Source organism: Narcine bancroftii, chromosome 2 (genome assembly GCF_036971445.1).
Source record: "Narcine bancroftii isolate sNarBan1 chromosome 2, sNarBan1.hap1, whole genome shotgun sequence".
Classification (NCBI taxonomy): domain Eukaryota; kingdom Metazoa; phylum Chordata; class Chondrichthyes; order Torpediniformes; family Narcinidae; genus Narcine; species Narcine bancroftii.
Genome location: NC_091470.1, coordinates 286,369,716 through 286,391,288, shown reverse-complemented (window position 1 = coordinate 286,391,288; position 21,573 = coordinate 286,369,716). Strand labels below are relative to the sequence as shown.

Below are 21,573 nucleotides of genomic sequence, written 5' to 3'. Positions count from 1 at the left end.
GCTCTGTTTGTTTTTTTTCCTGCGACTCAGATAAACCTTTATTGGCATCTCGGGAAAAACTCTTAGCTTACTTATCTGGCTATCAATGTAGTAAAAACTATTTTATTGTAATGGAAAGGAGATGCATCCCCTACTATGCAGTGGTTATATGATGTAATGTCATATTAAAGGTTAGAGAAAATCAGATAAAATATTAAAGATAGAAAGTTTCAATTTATGAAATTTTGGGGCCCAGTCTTAAAATTTCTTTATAATTGGAAGAATCAGCAATTACTATATGTTCTGGTAATTTTTTGTCTGTTCTCCAGGGGTCGCCATTGATTCCACATAATTGGATTTTTTTTTTCTTTATTACAAACATAAGAGGTAACCTTGATTAGAGGGAGGGGTTAGATTAGTTTAGTTTCATTTTTTTTTCTTTTAAATCTTATTTTATAAAAACATTCCAATAAATGGGCCTGACATAGTTGCATACATTGTTATTACTTGATTGCATTATTGTAGGTAACCATTGATGTAGTTATGCATATTTTCTTATTTACTCTTTTTTTTAACTCTTTTGTAGATATTTACTTGTATACAACTGAATAATTATGTAATCATCATTTATTAAGTATGCTTTTATGTTAAACTCAATAAAAATATTTAACTAAGAAAAGACTGTGTAGGTTCTACCTTTGTTAGACTTACCAACATGCAACTCCTCACATTTCTCTGCATTAAATTGAATTGATAATTCTTCTGCCCACTGGCCCAATCAGTCAAGGTCCTAATGCAATTTGCGGCAACTGCCTTGCTGTCATTCACAAACTTGCTAATCATGCCATGTACGTTTTCATTGAAATATTGATAGGGATGACTAATGGCAATGAATGCAGTACAGAAACCTGAGCCACAACACTGGTCACAGGTCTCCAGCCACCCCCCCCCCCCCAAAAAAACCTTCCATCATCACCCTAAGCTTTCTTCCATGATACTAATTTTCTATCCATTCAGCTATTTCTCCTTTGATCCCATATAATTTCATGTTCCAGAGCTGTTGACTGTGCAGAACCTTATTGACTTACCTCTAAAGGTTGAGATGCTTGCTTAATTTTACATTTGAGATGTTCTTTTTTTTGGGGTAGAGGGGTGGAGAATGTAGTAGACCTTAGTTTCAATTTTTTTTTTTAAGTATTTTAACAATTTCTGCAGTTACAACTAATTGTAAGATTCCATTAACTCTTAAATGTATGGTGAATGAAATAATACCTCAATATCCTTGTAAAAGCTTCCAATGTAAGAAAACAAAATGTTGATCCACAACCAGCTTTCCTACAGTTCAGGAGCTGTTGATTCAATTTTCAGCTTGCTGAACCACCTCCACTGTCATCTTTGTATGCAACTCTCATATTTCAGAAGCCCATCAAGAGTCTTGCAAATTATTTGGGTGGTATGAATGTACACTAGCCATTCTCGATCTTTTTTTGGCTATGGCCTCCTGTACTACTTGTTTATAGGCCCTCTTCCCTGTGAAGCAGTCAAGTTTTGGTTTCTTCTGTACTTCTACTGATCACATTTAAAACAAAATTAAAATTATTAGTTGTGAGGTGAAAAGAGCACAAGCTTTTACTTAAATATGCTGAGGTCCTCAGGGCCCCTGATGAGAATGGCTGTTGTAGATTGTCTTGCACTCCTCTTGTGCAAACTGTCCCTTTTCTATGCACTATGTAGCACTTCCTGCTGCTGGTACTGTAATTCTTAATTACTTTCATTTCTGGCTTACAACATTTCCACAACATCCCTGAGAGGCTATGGGCCCTCTACAGCTCTGCTAAATAGTGGTGGACATTTGCTTGCCATGCCAGCAAGTCTTTGGAATTTTTTTTTTTACCCGATGTCTTTATCTGATCTTGTTTCCAATCTGCACAGAAATAATTTGTGTTAACACTTGCAATTTTACATAACCATATTGCCATGGTTCAATTGCAAGACTCAACACTAAAGGGTGCATGGTTAGTGTAGCAGTTAGTGCAAAGCTGTTACAGCACCAGAGACCGGGACTTGGCTTTGAATCCCACACTGTTTGTAAGGAGTTTGTACATTTTCCCTGTATCTCTGTGGGTCTCTTTTGGGGACTCTAGTTCCTTATATTTTAGATTTAAATTTAAATTAAAATTTAAATGATGTTACTCTTGCAAGTGCTTATTCTACACTCATTTTCCAGTTACTGTTTCCTGAATGGGTCGTTGTAGTACATGGCATCTGGGAATCCAGTGGTTTAGTCTGAACAGTTACATAACAATTACAGTACAGAAATAGGCCATATCGGCCCTTCTAGTCCGCACCGATTTAAGTGAAACTTCACTAGTTCCACCTACTCACTCCCTGCCATAACCCTCCAACCCCCTCCCATCCATACACTCATCTAACCTCCTCAAATGACAAAATTGACCTCTTCCAGAAGGTCATTCCACTCAGCCACCACTCTCAGTGAAGAAGCTACCTCTTATGTGACATATATTCAATTGCAAATTATTTCAAAATTGGCTTGGAACTTCAGATGAAACACTGTAAAATAATTTTCTTTTGCTTTAAATCATTTTTAAATGAATTGTTTTGGTATTAACCCAAATGTTGTTCCTTCAATCCTCATTTACATTAACTTGGTCTCTGATATTTGACTGGATCTATCATTGATAACAGTGTTGTTGGCTGTTGAGTCCATGAGGTACATGCAGCAAGATCAAAGTTCAGCTGGAGTTGGCACATTAGAACAAGATGACAACTTCTATCACCTCAAACGAGATAACACTGAGCAGCAACTGCCTGTCTCCAGTCATGACCCAACTTTTCCTGCAAGCCAGGATGCAGCTCTGAGCTCCTCATTCTTGGGTTTGAGCAGTTCTATTGTTCTCTCAGCCTGTCCAACACCACGCCACACCTCCCCAAGCAGTGATTACACATTGTGGTCCTATGTGCTCCTCAAGCTCATTGTTGTTCTTTGCCATCTTTCAGCTGCTGCAAGATTATTAAGATACTTTCAAAGGAGACTCCACAATGTTTACTCTTGAATGGCTTTATTTAATGATGCTGTGGCCAAGATGTGATATGATCACTCTAACCTTTCCATGATTTTATGTAAGACCATGAGTCCCTAAAATTAGCAGCACAAGTAGATTAGGATGGTAAAGGCAGGATGCAGCATTCTTGTCTTCATTTGGGGCGGTAACTATAAAGTAGGAAGTCTTGCTGCTTGTGTGCAAAACTTTGGTTAGGCCACATTTAGTATTTTGTGTGCAGTTCTGGTTGCTGAATTACAGTAATGATATGGAAATGTTGGGAATAGTAGAGGAGAGGTTCCTCTGGATATTAAGTTTATTGAAATCTGATTGTACAGCGATGAAACCGTGTTCTCTGGTCCTCGGTGCGAAACAGACAGGCACACAACCAGACTTAACACGTGTATAGACAAACAAGGGATTCATCTATACAAATAAATAAATATTGCTTCATGAATATGAGAGTCTTGGATCATTAGTGTGAGCAGTTCCTTTAGTCGTTGAGTATTTTCACCACCGTGGCCCACCTGTTCCTCAGCCTGGTGGTGCTCGTTCTGATACTCCCTTATCTCTTTCCTGATTGGAGCAGCTGAAAGATGTTATGTGCAGGTGGCAAGACCCTCAATGATTCTGCATACCCTCTTCAGATAACGATCCCAGTACATCATGTCGATGGGGAAGGGAGATTTCAGTGATCCTCCCTGCCACTCTAAAAGATTGATCTATTTATTTTTCAGCAACCATACCACACTGTGATGCAGTTGGCCTGGACACTCTCGATAGAGCTCCTGCAGAAGGCTGACGTAATAGTGGCTGGTAGCCATGCCCACTTTAGTCTTCTCAGGAAGTGCTATTGCGCCTTGCGGACAAATGAGGAAATGTGTGTCCACAATGGGGCACTAGATAAGTAAACATCAAGGAACTTGGTGGTCTCCATGACAGAATTATTGATCTGTGGAGGGTGGTCATTCCTGGTCACCCTGAAGTCCACGATCATCTCCTTCAACTTGTCCATGTTGAGACCCAAGTTGTTACACTCTCACCATAATCACGAGATTTTCCACCTCTTTATATCTGCAAATTTGATGATACTGTTGCACCTGGATCTGGCGATGCAGTCACGTGTCAGTAGTGTGAACAGGAGCTGGCTAAGCATTCAGCTCTGAGGTGCACCAGTGCTCAGAGTGATGGTGCTTGACATTCTGCTACTGACTAGGACAGACTGTGGTCTCTATGAGGAAGTCCAAAATCCAATTACTGAGAGGGGTGTTGAATCACAGTGAGGACAGCTTCTCCATCAGCCTCTGGGGAATAGTTGTATTAAATGCCAAGGTGGTCGAACACCAACGTGGCATTTGAGGCTCTGTTCTCCATGTGGGTCAGGATGGTGTGAAGGGACAAGGCTGTAGCATTATCTGTGGAATGTTTTCTTCTGTAGTTGAATTGAAATGGACCTCCTCTGGGAGGTGTGCTGGATTGGAAAGTATTGACTTTGTGGAGAAGTTGGACAAACTTGGGTTATGGAATAACAGGCTGAGAAGAGACCTGATGGAAATGCATAAAATTGAAAAGAAAATATGGTCTGTTTGTATCTTAGGGTGTAAATGTCAAGAACTAGCAGGTCAGGTTTTAAGACGAGACAGAAAAGGTTTGAAGGGATGGTGCGAGGTGATATTTTTAGTGGTAGGTACATGGAATATGCTGCCATATGTAGTACATACAATTGGCATCCTGACTCATGCAAACATTAAGTGCAGAAGGGCCTATCCTTCCACTTTCCTATTTGTTCTCATTACAAATGTGCCAGCAGAGCACTCAACCCTTAGCCAGGTTCCAAGCAAAATGGTTAAGGCTTTGCTTTGGATTATTAGTGGGTATCTTGGAGTCTGAGGGAGAGGAATCTGTCCTTGTCAAATTCAAGTCACCTTTATTTATCGTTCATACCATGCTTGCAAGGTAAAGGCGAGATAGTGTTTCTCCAGGACCATTTTTTTAGAGCATATTTACATAAATACAAGTTAGAATAAAAGTTAAACACATTAAAATATTAAGACATGTATAGTAACAGTCCATGGTACTCTATCCACAAATGTTCTGGGAATTCAGGAGTCTGATGGCTTGGGCAGAAAATAACTGTTGCCCAATCTGGACGTAAGAACCTGAGTGCTGTGGTACCTTCTACCAGATGGCAGAAGGGAGTACAATTTACAAGGGGTGTGTGGAGCCCTTCACAATATTTATTGGCTTTGCCTGCATCTAGTGCTGTAGATACCCTTCATGGTAGGAAGAGAGCTGATTTCACTATCCTCTGCAGGGTCTTGCAGTCTGAGGAAGTACAACTTCCAAACCAGGCAGTGATGCAGTTGCACAAGATTCCCTCGATACATCCAATTGGTTGTTGAATATGAGAATTTCTTAATGATCGATAAATTGTTTCTGGGCAGCACTCCTGACTTGTTTATTTCAAGTGAGACCATTTTGCTGGAGATTTTTAGCATGCACCACTCTGTGGAAGGATAGATCCTGGGACAAGTCTGCCATCTATTTCCACGTGCAGCAGCCAAGTGTACACAGATGAAGAATGCTACTCGGAAACCAGAATCAAGATGAGATTCCATTGCTGCCTCCTGAAGATGGCCAGTAGGTGCGGAGACTTCCTTGTCGTTTGTTGTAGATTGCAGCCAGCACTGGCTACAGAGAAAATAAGATTGGGGAAAACCTGAATTTGATGGCCAGACTATGCAAGATTTTCTGCATGATGCGAATGTTCTATTCAGACCAACTGGCTTCTTCTTGCTGAGGGGAAGAGGAAGGGATTATCTGCACTGGCTCAAAGGAATCTTGTCAGAGCTATTTTTCATAGATAGTGCAACAAAACCCCACTCCCATGCAAACTGCAGCCTTCTACCCTTTCCTAGTCTCTACTTCAGAAATAGTTGTAAGCACAAAATAGTCACGGAAGACTGAAACAATTCAATTTTGGATTGGAAGTTGTACACAATCATGAGCAGGTGCCCATTGAGTCCAATTACAGTATTTTATAAGCATGTGCAATACTACACGAAGAAAACAAATTGTACAGCATTTCTTCTTGTTGTCTTCTCCTTTGTTAAGAGTTGTGACCCTAACCTACCCGAGCAGGATAGTTCTCTGATGATGTAGGGGCGGGGGGGGGGGGGGGTGGGTTGGGGACACAGGTTTCTGCTCCTACATAAGGGAGGTGAACGCTAGTGACAGATTTTTATTCAAGCACAATGTCGTTCCTCTTGCAGGATGGTAATGTGCTGAAGCATCTTTATTTGCAGGACATCATTCACTTGTTTTGTTGTTGACATTGAACTGGACATAAGTTCTATCTCTTTGTCCACCAACAGGAGCAATCTACTTACAAATGGGATTATTCTGTTCATTGAGACCTGTATTACTTTGCTCACTGAAAACCTCTATCTGCTTCTGTAATAATTTACTGTTCCTGAAGAGCTTTGATCTGCAATAGTATGGCAGAAACCAAACAGTGTAACTACACCAAGCTGATGATAAGAACCAAAAAGATTTTGCTTGGCCTCTTTCTACTTCCATTGGAACAGTCACCAGGACTACTGTTGAATATTGTTGCTGGTAAGCACTAAGTATGTATAATTTTAAGGTAAGCATTTTTAAAATATTTAAGTTTTAAGAAAATACGGATCATAGGACTGAATATAATAACAATAATACATTGAAATAAAATCATAGAAAAACATTCATAAGGTCTAAACAAAAAATGAGAGTCCCTCTTCTCCCAGCGCCCCCTCTCCAGATTTGAAAGAAAAGGAAACAGAAGCAGGGAATAGAGGAAAATAAAAAGAAAGTAGAAAAGAAAAAATAACAGGAGCAAGGTTCAACATCTCAGTCGCATAATTTTAAAAGTATTAAATTTCTAATAAGGACAAATATCAAAAGAAATTATACAATCTGGTCATTTAAGTAATCTAAATAAAGTTGCCAAATTTCCATGAACATACTATATCTATTCCTAAGACTTTAAGTAATCTTCTCAAGGGGAATACAACTTTGTAATTCCCTTTTCCAATGATCAATGTGAAGTAGGGAATCAGATTTCCATGTCACCGCTATACATTTCCTGTCTATTGACAATGCAATTTTAATAAATTTAAATTTACTTGTGGAGAAGTTAACTTTTAGAACTGCCAGATTCCTCAGAAGAAACAATTGCTGGTCTAGAGGGAAGTTCACCCCCACAATTTTTGTCAACACTTCCCCCAATTCTATCCAAAAGGTTCGTACACGATTTGTTCTGTGAAATTGGGCGTTATGCGATGTGGACGTTGTATGAACACCATATTATTGTATATACTTAGCAAAGCTATATGCGATAGTGAACTTGCAGTAAATTAAACTGTTTACATAAAAGTTTTTTAAAAATTAAACACTTTCTTAACCTATATCACACAATTGAACAAAGAGGATCAGGATCATCTACATCACTGTTCTCGACTTCCTCACAGTCTTCCACTGGAAGAGTTTCAGGTCGACTAACCTCCATTGATGAACTGTCACTCTGTAATGCCTGAAGGACCTGGCTGAGGATCTTCTTGGGAAGCTGTTGGCTTCTTCAGGAATATGTCCAGTGTTGTTTGCCTAGTTTTTCTTCATAATTTTTTTTATATGCAGCAAACACTGCATGAGCATTCCTCTCTATCAGTGAATAGCGTTCAGTGTTTGGGTCCTTCTCTTCAGCAAGCTGTTAAGGTCTGCAAAAAATTTACCTAACCCCTTAACAGTGAACCTCTTCTGCACTTGTTCTTCTCCTTCTGCCCTTTCCTCTCCAGCAACTCTTCATTTGTTATTTCCTCAGGAACCATCTTTAGGAGTTCTTCAATGTCATCATCATTTATGTCTCGGTTCAGGTTGTTTAACATGTCGGAGCCCACCTCACTGACAAAAGGCAAAGGAGGAAAAACCCAACACCCAACCCCAACCAACCAATTTTCCCCTGCAACCGCTGCAACCGTGTCTGCCTGTCCCGCATCGGACTTGTCAGCCACAAACGAGCCTGCAGCTGACGTGGACTTTTTACCCCCTCCATAAATCTTCGTCTGCGAAGCCAAGCCAAAGAACACTTTTATTAATCCTTGCAGTCTCATCATCTTTTTCAAATCCTTTAAAGTCATGCATGGAACACTTCAGCGTGTTTTTCCATGTGCCATTCATGTACTCTTCAGTCACATCATCCCAGGCCCAAGCAATGGAAAACTTTGTACTCCTTCCAGAATTGCATCAGTGTTATCAGATGCAGCAATAGCCTGAGCAAAGGTCCTCCTCAGGTCGTAGGCATTGAATAGGGTGGCCAGACATCCGGTTTTAGATCAGAGAACCTGCCTTTTGAGGACTCTGTCCTCTGTCCGGTGCTACCTTGAGCCTGACATTAATTTGTCTTCCATTTTGGGGTGTAGGCTGAGGACAAATTAAGGGGCAGAATCCACAGAAAGGGCAAGGGAGGGGGCACACTTATCTTATTGGATGCATCCTGGGGTCCATGCACCGTGCGCGGCCATGTTTCTTGTGTGCCTGCGGCAAGGGTACTCACGCATACTGGGGCCAGCCGGCACATGCGCAGTTGGGCCGCACGGAAACGGTGCCAAATTCGGGACAGGCACGGACTTCTGGCACAAATGATCTTCAGCTGTGTATCACTTCAGATGACAACAACGTCAAGTGGATTGTGGAGTAGTGGCATGTGGCAGACTTTGATCTTTGAAGGAGGGTGAATAACTCAGTTTTGAAATGCTTAAAAAGAAACACTAGAAAAACAAGACTTTTGCAAATGCAACATTTGGAGACTTAAAAATGTAATCAAGGTAAGTACATTGTTTGATTGATAATTCAGATACTGGAAGTAAAATCATTCTTTTTTTTCTTTGGCTTGGCTTCGCGGACGAAGATTTATGGAGGGGGTAAAAGTCCACGTCAGCTGCAGGTTCGTTTGTGGCTGACAAGTCCGATGCGGGACAGGCAGACACGGTTGCAGCGGCTGCAGGGGAACATTGGTTGGTTGGGGTTGGGTGTTGGGTTTTTCCTCCTTTGCCTTTTGTACAGGTCTGTCATACTCAACTTCATACATTAAAACAAAATGGGTAAAGTGATGGAGGGATAACTAAATATGAGGAAGAATGAACAATAATATGGAGGTCCATTGGCTGGATTAATAAGGTGATGTTTGGTGGAAGGAATACCACTTTGATGTTGGGTTGGAGGTCACCAATAAAAGGGGGACATCCAGGAGCTTTGTCTACAATTAGCAAATTCTTGAAAGATATGCCTTCTTCCACGCAGTACTTCTCCATTTCGCTGGCACAGCAATCGAGAAGGGCATCCTGAAATAGCATTTGTGTTATCCAGGACTTTTTATTGCTCCAGTAATAAACCGGTATGGTGTGTTTGTTAATGTTCTTGAAAGCACTGGGGTGTTCACTATGTCAAATAAGGAATGGCTTCAACTTGTAGCCAGCAACATTGCCTCCTAACAACACTGTCATTCTGTCTTTAAAAGCAAAAGTCTGGCATTGATTTGGCCTCCTTATAGATGAAGGTCCTTTCAAGCATTTGCTTCCAGAATAAGTTGGTTTCGTCCATATTAAAAATTTGCTGGACAATGTGAAATTGGGTGTAATGCGATGTGGATGTTGTACGAGCACCATTTTACAATTAGTTTATTTAAGGTTTCAACAAATTCTTCTGCTGCACTCGCAGACTTGCCATTCACTTTCACATTGTGCAATGAAAAACGTTGTTTGAAATGCCTGAACAGAGGTAGCACTAAACTCGACATTGTACTCTGGTCTTGCTTTTTTCTTTAAGCAACTGGAACAAGTTTTGTGCCTTCGGAGTGATTGTCAATGGGCTGAGAGGGACTGGTCCTGAATCTACATCATAGGCAATTTCTCCATAGCTGATGTAGGTCCCTCTCATATTTTCATTAGCCTTGTAGCTTTCAGTGGAGCCGATCCTTTAACAGTTTGGAGAATTTTTTTGTTTGTTTTTGAGGATCGTCCTGATTGTCGAGTGTGACCTGCTTAAATCACAAGCAATAGCATTTCACTGTTTTTCCTCCTTTGTGTTGTTTACTAATCTTTTGTTTCACTTCCAAATCTATTCTTCTCCATTGCCTCTTGCTGCTGCTATCACTCGTGCTGTGTTTGGGAGCCATGACAGATAGAAAGTACAGTACCTATGCACACAAAAGACGAGATGCCCGTGTTGCATGTCGGAAGTTGTTGCGTACATCCATTACGTCTGCTATGTCCTGTTCTCTGATTGGGATTTCTGAACTCTATTATAACATTACAGACATATGTACAGTTCTTTCTTTGGCTTGGCTTCGCGGACGAAGATTTATGGAGGGGGTAAAAAGTCCACGTCAGCTGCAGGCTCGTTTGTGGCTGACAAGTCCGATGCGGGACAGGCAGACACGATTGCAGCGGTTGCAGGGGAAAATTGGTTGGTTGGGGTTGGGTGTTGGGTTTTTCCTCCTTTGCCTTTTGTCAGTGAGGTGGGCTCTGCGGTCTTCTTCAAAGGAGGTTGCTGCCCGCCAAACTGTGAGGCGCCAAGATGCACGGTTTGAGGCGTTATCAGCCCACTGGCGGTGGTCAATGTGGCAGGCACCAAGAGATTTCTTTAGGCAGTCCTTGTACCTTTTCTTTGGTGCACCTCTGTCACGGTGGCCAGTGGAGAGCTCGCCATATAACACGATCTTGGGAAGGCGATGGTCCTCCATTCTGGAGACGTGACCCATCCAGCGCAGCTGGATCTTCAGCAGCGTGGACTCGATGCTGTCGACCTCTGCCATCTCGAGTACTTCGACGTTAGGGATGTAAGCGCTCCAATGGATGTTGAGGATGGAGCGGAGACAACGCTGGTGGAAGCGTTCTAGGAGCCGTAGGTGGTGCCGGTAGAGGACCCATGATTCGGAGCCGAACAGGAGTGTGGGTATGACAACGGCTCTGTATACGCTTATCTTTGTGAGGTTTTTCAGTTGGTTGTTTTTCCAGACTCTTTTGTGTAGTCTTCCAAAGGCGCTATTTGCCTTGGCGAGTCTGTTGTCTATCTCATTGTCGATCCTTGCATCTGATGAAATGGTGCAGCCGAGATAGGTAAACTGGTTGACCGTTTTGAGTTTTGTGTGCCCGATGGAGATGTGGGGGGGCTGGTAATCATGGTGGGGAGCTGGCTGATGGAGGACCTCAGTTTTCTTCAGGCTGACTTCCAGGCCAAACATTTTGGCAGTTTCCGCAAAGCAGGACGTCAAGCGCTGAAGAGCTGGCTCTGAATGGGCAACTAAAGCGGCATCGTCTGCAAAGAGTAGTTCACGGACAAGTTTCTCTTGTGTCTTGGTGTGAGCTTGCAGGCGCCTCAGATTGAAGAGACTGCCATCCGTGCGGTACCGGATGTAAACAGCGTCTTCATTGTTGGGGTCTTTCATGGCTTGGTTCAGCATCATGCTGAAGAAGATTGAAAAGAGGGTTGGTGCGAGAACACAGCCTTGCTTCACGCCATTGTTAATGGAGAAGGGTTCAGAGAGCTCATTGCTGTATCTGACAGCAATGTGTACAGTTAGATGTTGCCCAAATAGACATTAAGTGACATATACCTGTATTACGTTTAATAGCGTCACATTAATTTACCCCCTCCATAAATCTTCGTCCGCGAAGCCAAGCCAAAGAAAGAAGAATGGAGAAAAACATTGAGGACAATATAGAAAGCCAACTTCCCAAACTAGAGCATCATTTGGAGATTGCTATTAAATGGTTGTCATCTCTATCAATATTTCATTAAAAATATTATTTAAAAGTAATGAAGTTTGAGAACCATCCAGTCCATCAATAAAAATTGTATTTAAATAAACACACAAGACCAAATTACTCATGAACTGATGTGGTTTTACTGCATTTGGCAATTATCATTCCAAAAATGACATCTGTTCAAGTTTCAACCAAACTTCTGTCCAATCATAACTTTTCCAATACATTTTCCCTTTTTCCTGTACATGTCAACCATATTTTCTATCAAGATTATCCAGCTCTGAATGCAGTTATTAAAAACACTCAGTTGATGCACACAGTGGGTTGTACAACACACAGAATGGGTGTAAATGTGTTTCACAGAACAGAGGAGCAAAGAATGCAAAATGTTACTGCTAGGCAAGACACCTCGAACTTCTGTGATGGTAATGAAAATCAAACACCATAACTACCTTCCTGGAGTATAATTTTAAAACTTATACTGATCAGTGCTAACATCAGTTCATGTATCAATAAGCATTTTGTAATTCATTTTTTTAAATCTCTCATAGCAGTCTGTATCTTGATCATATATGCATAAATGATAAATGCTTATATCAGCATAAAAAGATAAGCTGAATGACTTATATGAAGACAACAACTACAACTCTCATAGTTTTGCCATTGGCTAACTTTAAATGCTGAAGCATCATAAAAAGCAGAAACTAAAGCTACAATAAGGAAAATTGGTAGTTAATGAAACAATAGTGAGTATTTATAGCCAATGAAGTATTTATCTTACCACTTTAAAAACTTTTCACTTAAAATTGATATACAAGCTTAGCAGCAATAATAGCAAACCTACTGCTAACAAGCAACCAACACAAGTATTTATTTTTCTTTGCAAAGGGGAATCTATACAGTCAGGTCATTTCCCTTGAGATTAATGGTACCATGCATTATTCACTTGCATTCTATTAGTGTTGTCTTCACATAGATTCATATAATGGTATTGGTCATTTCCTCCTACACGTACACCCTATCGCGTGTTGACAGCTTTATAAGGATGCAGTGGCAGCCGTGGGTGCCACAGGCTCCTTGACGACAGCCTTTGAATCCTTGCAGTCCTGAACTGTAGTGCTTGAGTTAGCCTGTTTATTGTCAGTTTTTTGTATCAGATGTTTGACTTGTCTGCAAAGATGAATTGATCAAAATTAGTTTAAAAATTCCAAGCCAGATGGTGTTAAATACCTGTAATCAGTTCAGACATTAATAGACAACTGCATTTGTGTTTTTAAAAAGTGAATACAACTCAATTAAAGTATAGTTGAGATATTCTACTTTGTGTCAGCTGTGGCTCAGTTGCAGAATCCAAATCCAACTAGAGTTAATAACCAGGGCACTAGCAATATTTGTCAGTCAACCAACTTTCTTGAAAAAAAAACCTTTCCAACAATGGCCAATGACTGGTTATTGTTCCCATCAAAATGTAGTTGTGACCATTCAAGGTTCCTTTTATTGTCATATGTTAATATATTAAAAATGTAATATGATCTTCAAATTTATGGAATCACCATGAGCATTACTTGATGCCCTAAACAATAGAGGTTATAGTATATTCTTGCATTCAAGAATGTGCCAAATAGAGCTTTTTCGCCAAGACTGAACTCAAACAGTGGGCCACAAGTTGGTGGGTTTAGATCATGTTCTGCCACCTGTGGTATTGATAAAATTACTGTATGCTGTTGGGAAATGTAGTGTTGGAATGGACCAACCTGATATGAGTGTGGCGCCTTTACAGGGCAAGCAAGGAAAATGATTTGTGTACATGATGAATGGATGGAGACTAACTTGTACAGTTTCATATTCTCTTACAACATAGATGGTGGCCACTTGACCCATTAAGTCAAAACAATTCCATCAGACTGATTTTTTTTCTCTCTCCCCCGCCCCCAATTCCGATTCCTTCCCTGTGACCTATTCTATCCTGTTTGAGATCTGATGGATTAAGGTTAAGGCCACAGACTTACATGGTGACTGAGAGAGGGGAAGGGTTGGAATGGACAAAGATCAATATCGTGGAAAATTTGTGGGGAGAGAAATCAAGCAGGGAAATGATGAAATGGGGTCTTTGGGAAATATTAACAGCAAAATAAGTGGGACTGGAACTATTGGAGAGGGGGTTATAAATATTGGCAGTTTGGAGGCTGGACAGATTTAGGGAAGGGGTAGAGAGGGCCCAAGATGGTCTGAACTTTAAACATTATAATATCAAAGGTAACTAATGATGTACCACTGTGGGTCAAACTTCCCTTGGCTCCAATAAACAGTTTCTGTTTGAAACTACATCATCACGATACAGAAATTACATTGGAGTTGCTTGAGTGACTCACAACAGTAGTGTGAGGACAGATTTCCCGAAAGATGCAGCATAATCTGGAAATGGTCATCGTCATATGTCAATCAGTGAAAAATTGTTTCTACATTGAACTTCTGAGCAACTATCTGGAACAAACAGTTAACTTTACACTAGTTGGCAAATGTCCTGCAATGACTGCATTTGAAAAAAAACTTCACGAGTTGTACAGGGATTTGGACATCCTGAAGGCAAGATGTGTGTTTTCTGTCTCTTTTGTTTTACTTTCTTGGACTCTCCATTTCGTAGATGATTTATTTGGTCTATCATTTTTTAAAAAAAATTCTATATCTCAACAGACATACATCTTATTTACGTGTTTGCATTTTCATTTAGATTCTGGAAAATCCAAAACAATTGAAGATAGACTAATTTTAACAATTACTGCTCAAATGAGACAGCCAAAGTGGCAAGACCCATGGTATTTCCCAAGCACCTCTGGAAATACATTACAGATTAACATCTCAGAAGGGCTGGGCTTAAAGTATCTGGGAATCATTAAAGAAAATAATTGTCCATTGTGTCATTTTAACATTTATCTCGATGTCAATGTATTCTGAGCCTTGAACTTTGCTTTCCAAATCAAATCTGTTTTGTTTAGGGTGAAAGACCTGAGAATCATCTCACTTTATTTTGTATTGTCCTCATAATTTGAGGCTTTTGCATCATTATCTAGGTATTGAACATGGAATTTTAAAAAATTGCTGCTGGCATAGACCATAAAACAGAGGAGCAGAAGTGGCCATCACATCTGCTCTGCTGTTCAAATCATGATTGATCTATTTTTTTTTCCTTTCAACCCCATTCTTCTGCCTTCTCCTCATAACCTTTGATACCCTTCTTAATCAAGAACATATCAACGTCTGCTTTAAATATACCCAGTGATGACTTCCACAGCTGTCTGTGACAACTAGTTCCACATATTCAGCATCTTCTGGCTAAAGAAATTTCTCATCTCTATTCTAAAGTAATGTCCTTTTATTCTGAGGCTATGACCTCTGATAATGGACTCTCCCACCCTAGAAACATCTTTTTCATGTCCACTATCTTTCCTTTTTAATATTTGGTATACAAGGGGGTTCAGTGAGATGTGCTGCATTGTCTTTCAAACAAAGTTTGCAGCCAAAGCTTTGCTTACTTTCTCTCAACCGTGCATTTAAAAAAAAACATCAATCATGAAGGAGCAAAAACAGTTCCGTTGCTGTGGTGAATATTTGCTCACAAGTCATTGTCATTTATTAAGTTCTGGGATTCTGCTATCCACAATTTGACTACAACATTTCCTTATGTTACATTACATTTTCTGTTGAGCACCAGCAAACTCCGAGTCAAGTAGGCATTGTATAAATCCAGGCTCTTCCTCAAATTCTTGAAGTTGCAAGGATTTACAAAAGCAGATAAAATTTAGGATGACAGGGTAGCTCTAAACCATTGAGCAGTTGGGATAACCTCTGGAGTGATTAAATGATAAGTAGATGAGGTAACCACCTTACACTGGTGTGTAAGGTTGGGTGGCATGTGAGAGAGAAAGAGTTATAGGAAAATGGGGTAATGAAATTGAAGTGGTTGCTATGAGAGGCCAGTATAGACTTGATGAGCCAATTGATTTTTGCTCTGTCATAGAAAAATTATGGAGAAGGATTCAATCAGGAATTAGTTTTGCTTAATATGCAGGGAAGGCTGGTAGTGTGGATGGGAACTATTGCCACAAGGATATCAAATACGCTTTTTAAAAAAAAACATCTGCTAGACTATTAGCGCGACAAAAAGCACATTGATGTTTGTAACCTTTCATCAAGACTGGTTTCACCTCTCTGCTTCTTTCAGGGAACAATGGATGCACCAAAACAGCCCCATGTTCATAAACATTTCTTATCATTCAACCACTTTTTGCACATGTATTTACAAAATGCTCATCTTGCACCTGTCAGGATTAAATTGCCAATTCTCTTCTACTTTTTTCTGATCTATATCCTGTAGTAGCCTTGGATTACCTTCCCAGCCACAGTATTGGAAACTTTCATATCATTTCCCAATTTACTCATTACATCACCTACATTCATATCCAAGTTATTGATAGCTCTCACAAACAACAAGGGTTTTACTATGGAAGTCTGTGACCAGTGGAATATCAATCAGAAAAGCATATTTCCCTCTGCTTCATATCACCAAGTCAATTATGAATCCAGGTAGTAAGCTCTCCTTTGTTCATATTGTGCCTTAACCGTCTCAATCAATCCAGTGCTCGGGATGTCAAATTCCTAACCAAAGTCTTTGCAGACAATGACATCCCACTTCCTTCATCAATCTTGGTGACCTCCTCAAAAAGAGTCAAATTTGTGAAGCAGGATTTGCTTCTGCACAAAGCCAATCCATGATCAGCCCCATCTTTCCAAATGTACATAAACCCAGTTCTTTTGGATTTACTCTTAATTTCCTCATTACTGATGCAAACTAGAGCTACCTGACTGAATCCCAGCTGCCCTTAAACAAAGGAACAATATTAGAATCTAAAGATTTTGTATGTTCGTCCCTTGTATGCATAGATTTCCTCTGGGTGCTCAGGTTTCCTCCCATCCTTCAAAAGCGTATGGGGGTTGTAGGTTAATTCGGGTGGCCTGAGGGCCTGTAACCATGCTAAATTTAACATTTTTACATTTAAAATCCTCTCATCTTCTGGGATCTGACTGACAGAAATTTAATTTCATGATAATGAAGTATTTTAATAAGTGCAGTCACAGCGATGGGAAACATGGTAAGCAAGCTGCACATAATCTGAAGTGACCATGTGATTTGTTTTACTGATGTTGAATGACGGATACATATTGCTTGGATACAAAATCATGGCCCTCCTCTGCAGAATACGATCATGAGATTTCCAACACAGGGCACAGCAACTGTGCAAGCTTCCCTTGCCAATATTGTTGCAACGTCAATTTGGTCCTGAAGCTGGATCCTAATTGGCTGGCCATAGTTTTGTTGAAATTGATAGCAACCCACTCAGTCATGAGTCACCCTCCACGCCCAGGAATGGATGCTCAAACACTGAACAAATATTCAAAACTATCACAGAATAATTTGACTAAAATGCAACATGTTTGAATTATTCAGTTAATTCAAGACTAGAATATTACTGGAAATAAACCTGACTCCCTTGGAGTTGTTTCTCCCTGACATATGTTGCTGAACCTGTGCAAGGTCAATGCTCGGAGTCCCCATAAGGAGACCAGATCAGAATGCAATTGGAAGTAGAGCAGCAGTAACATCCTGGTAAAAGTTTAGGATTTGTGTTTACATTCATTGAGCAACTCAAAATGATATTTGGGTTGAATGACTTAAGCTTGGCAACTAGGCAGGAGAGTGAGTTAGGGAAGTGGAGAGATGGGGCAGTAATTCCAGTGGATAGGGCCTTAACACCTGGCTGCCACAATAGTAATTTTTTTTTGTATTCACCTTCTTTCTCAAACAAGAATGCTACCAAATGAATCACAGCTGACACCAACAATAATGTCTGAGAACCTACAGGTTTTGCATTTTGATACCATAATAATTGTACATTTGAATGTTGAATTAGATCTGTTAACTACCTGTTCAGTTATCAAAATTCTATCAAATTAGGCTGTTTTGCCACTTTTCCTTTGATACGCTTCCCACATATATATTACATTCTTATCCAGTTCAAAAATTAACTGAAAATTAGTATTCTTACATTTCAATTGATCCATTTTCCACCTTGATTCCACCCTCTACTGGGTCAAGTCCTTGTTCAGATAGCTGTTTCAAGGCATTTAAAGCTGCCTGTCAAACGAAAAACAAATCTCTGTAAATATCACATAGTTCAAGTTCAGGTTTATTGTCAGAGTACATACATGACATCACATACAACCCTGAGATTCTTTTTCCTGTGGGCCAGGCAGAATTTATACTTGTTGGTAGTGTATCAACCAGTAGCACTTACATCAACAGTGATGAAGTGTTTTGAAAGGCTGGTGTTGAAGCATATCAGCTCCTGTCTGAGCAGTGACATGGATGCATTCCAGTTTGCCTATCGTAGTAAAAGGTCTATGGCAGATGCCATCTCACTGTCTCTACACAAATCCCTGGGACACCTGGACAGCAAGCATGCATACATCGGGATGCTCTTTATTGACTACAGTTTGGCATTCAACACCATCACCCCCTCAAAACTGATCCACAAACTTCAAGACCTGCAAGTTAACAGTCCACTGTGTAATTGGATCATGGATTTCCTTACCTCCAGACCACAATCAGTGAAGATTGGCAAGAACATCTCCTCCACAATCTCCATCAGTACCAGAGAACCATAGGACTGTTTTCTTAGCCCCCTGCTCTACCCACTTTATACCTATGAGGCTTGGTTTGACAATAACACCATCTACAAATTTGGATAAAGGGGATGAGTCACCATTCAGGATAGATCTTGAAAACTTGGCTGAATGGTGCACCAACAACAACCTTGCACAAGGAGCTGATTGTTGACTTCAAGAAAGGAAAGCCAAAGGTAGACAATCCAGTGATCATTGAGGAATCAGAAGTGGAGAGGGTGAGCAATTTTAAGATCTTGGGAGTCACTATCTCAGAGGATAGAGGTGTGGTGGAAAGTGTGTTGACCAGCTGCATCACGGTCTGGTATGGGAACACCAATGACCCTGAGCGTAAAGCCCTCCAAAAGGTAGTGGACACAGCCCAGGACATCACATGCAAAACCCTGCCCGCTATTGAGTACATCTACAGGGAACGCTGCCGTCAGAGAGCAACAACAATCATCAAAGACCCACACCACCCAGCACAAGCTCTGTTTTCGCTGCTGCCATCAGGAAAGAGGTATAGGTGCTGCAGACTCAAATCACCAGGTTCAGGAACAGCTGCTACTACCCTCCACCATCAGACTCCTCAATGACAAATTCAATCAGAGACTCATTTAAGGACTCTTACTTGTGCACTTTATTGGTTTTCTTTTTTTTATTCTCTGTGTATTACACAGTTTGTTTACATATATACACTGTGTACAGCTATTTTGCACTACTAATTAGAAGTAATTCTGCCACGCCTGTAGGAAAAACAGTATGTGATGTCATGTACTCTGACAATAAATCTGAAATCTTAATCTGTAAAATGTACTCGACAAGAAAGATACTTGTACAAACGAGAGAAATATAAACAAAGAAAGAAATCTATCCAATCTGACTGCAAATATAGAAAAATAAATATTAAAAATAAAAAATGTGCTAAGTAAGAGCCCTTAAATTAGTCTTTGATTCTGTTGTTTATGAGCCTGATGGTGGAGGGATAGCAACATTTCCTAAAGCTGGCGGTAAGAGTCTTGTGGTACCTATACCTCTTTCTCAATGACACCAACAAGGACAGAGAACTGGCCGGGTGGTGTGGATCCTTGATGGTTACTGGTACTTCTCTGATGGCAGAGTTCCATACAAAATCATCGAGGACCCCTTTCCTCCTACACATGGCATCTTTCAGCTGCTCCCATGGGCAATGAGATACAGGAGTATCAAAGCCAGCACCACCAGCTTGAGGAACAGCTTCTTTCGTGGGCAGTGAGAATGCTGGATGACCAAAGGAACTGCTCATACTAACCATCCAAGACTCTCATATTCATGAAACAATATTTATTTATTGTGTATATGAATACTTCTCCTGCATATATTTTGTGTATATGTGTGTTTTATCTGGTTATGTGTCAGCATATTTTGGACTGAGGGCCAGAGAATGCTGATTTGTCGGATTGTACTAGTGGAATCAGACGACAATAAACTTGACTTAAAGCTTCTGCAAGCTTTGTTTTGCCCAAATATATTTATCTGTTTATAATAGGTAATGCAACAATTTGTTTTTTTTTAAATATTAATTGTAATCAATATTACCTTTTAAGATCTGAGACATTTTATGAAATTAAGTCCTTAATAGATTAAGATTGTTTCTAAAATTAAGTAAGAAAGCTTGCAAAGCTATTCTGATTGTTAGAAAAACTATTTCACAATATGTCCCTGAAAGAGAAAGAACAATAAATACCTCAGCTCATCTACCACTCAGACAGACTTGACTAAGGTACCACCTACTTAGCCATTCTACTGCTGCTTTACAACCCTCAAGTCATCCAACAAGGACATGCAGGTCAAAACCAGTGCAGTTCACCCACCAGCTCTGTTCTTGCTGACCTAAATTTGCTTTGAGTTGAGCAAAGTCTCTGTCTTATGCATTTTCAAATCCCTTCCCTACCTCACTTTTTTGATCCAAAATTTAATTACATCAATGTGGCCAGTCATTGCCTTTGGCTGCCACACCATTTCCTTGCTGAACGTCTCAACTTCCTTTTTTTGCATTTAAGGTAAACCTAAAAAAAATGACCTCAGTGGCTAAACTTTTAGTCAGCTGCTCAAATATCCCCTTTTGTGTTAAATATGATTTAATACCGCTCCTCTGAATCACTTTGTACCTTTAACATAACAAAACATTCCCAAAGTAAGTATTTGTTGAGTTACTAAAAATAGAGATTTTCTATGTTCACAACAAAATGATCTGTCTTATAACATTATTATATGAACATGTACAGTCATAACTGAAGCTGCATGGGCAAGTCTCCACAACCTCATTGCTTCTACGTGTGTCATGACTGCTACAATAATCATTAATTGGAATGAACATTGACCAGGAAGTGAATTTGATGCCTTCTCAAGGTCAATTGATCACAATTTAAGTCCAGAAAAATATGAAATGAGCCTGTTCTGTCATTCAGTAAGATCACGGTTTATCTAGCTGAACACTCAACTCTGCATTCCATGCATCCCCAGTAAATTACTGCCCCTGGTTTACCGAGAATCTATTTCTCTTTAAAAATATGGAAAAAATATCATGAAAGTTTTTTTAAGAAAAAAAAATTAAAAGACAATGAGAACAATAAAAAAGGCTCTATTTATCTGTCGGAGACTCATAGAACACTACAGCAGAGACACGGAGCTTTTAGCCCATCTCATCCGCGCCAAACTGTTATTCAGCCAGCGGAAACAACAGTCACATTTAGCCCATCTCATCCGCGCCAAACTGTTATTCAGCCTGTTATATTGACCTGCAGCTGGACCAAAGCACCACTCCCATACCCCTCACATTCAAACATGTACCACAATACTTTATCCAGAACAGTGTGTTCCAAATTTCGGATTTTTCCGGATTTCAGAACAAAAGCCAGCTGCCCCAGATTTAAGCCCACTCGAATTGTGGTGTCGTATCCACCCTCTTCCAGTCGCGCTGGCGCCTCTCTCCCCCTCGCCCACCGAGTCGTGCTGCCTTCTCTCCCCCC

General features: G+C 40.2%; 1 protein-coding gene across 9 annotated transcripts in view; it reads right to left on the bottom strand.

Annotated features, from left to right (window-relative positions):
- Nucleotides 1-11,959: 11,959 nt before the first annotated feature.
- The window catches only part of stau2 (staufen double-stranded RNA binding protein 2), a 327,674-nt gene continuing 318,060 nt past the window's right edge, over nt 11,960-21,573 (bottom strand). For 8 of the 9 annotated variants that reach the window (XM_069921207.1, XM_069921210.1, XM_069921211.1 and 5 more), the window contains 2 exons: nt 17,947-18,035; nt 11,960-13,012 (listed from right to left, as the gene is read on the bottom strand). In XM_069921207.1, the coding sequence (XP_069777308.1) occupies nt 12,880-13,012; nt 17,947-18,035 (222 nt within the window). In that variant the 3' untranslated portion in view covers nt 11,960-12,879. Of the gene's footprint in view, nt 13,013-17,946; nt 18,036-21,573 lie in introns of those variants that run through there. The other variant, XR_011352225.1, reaches the window with a different exon arrangement.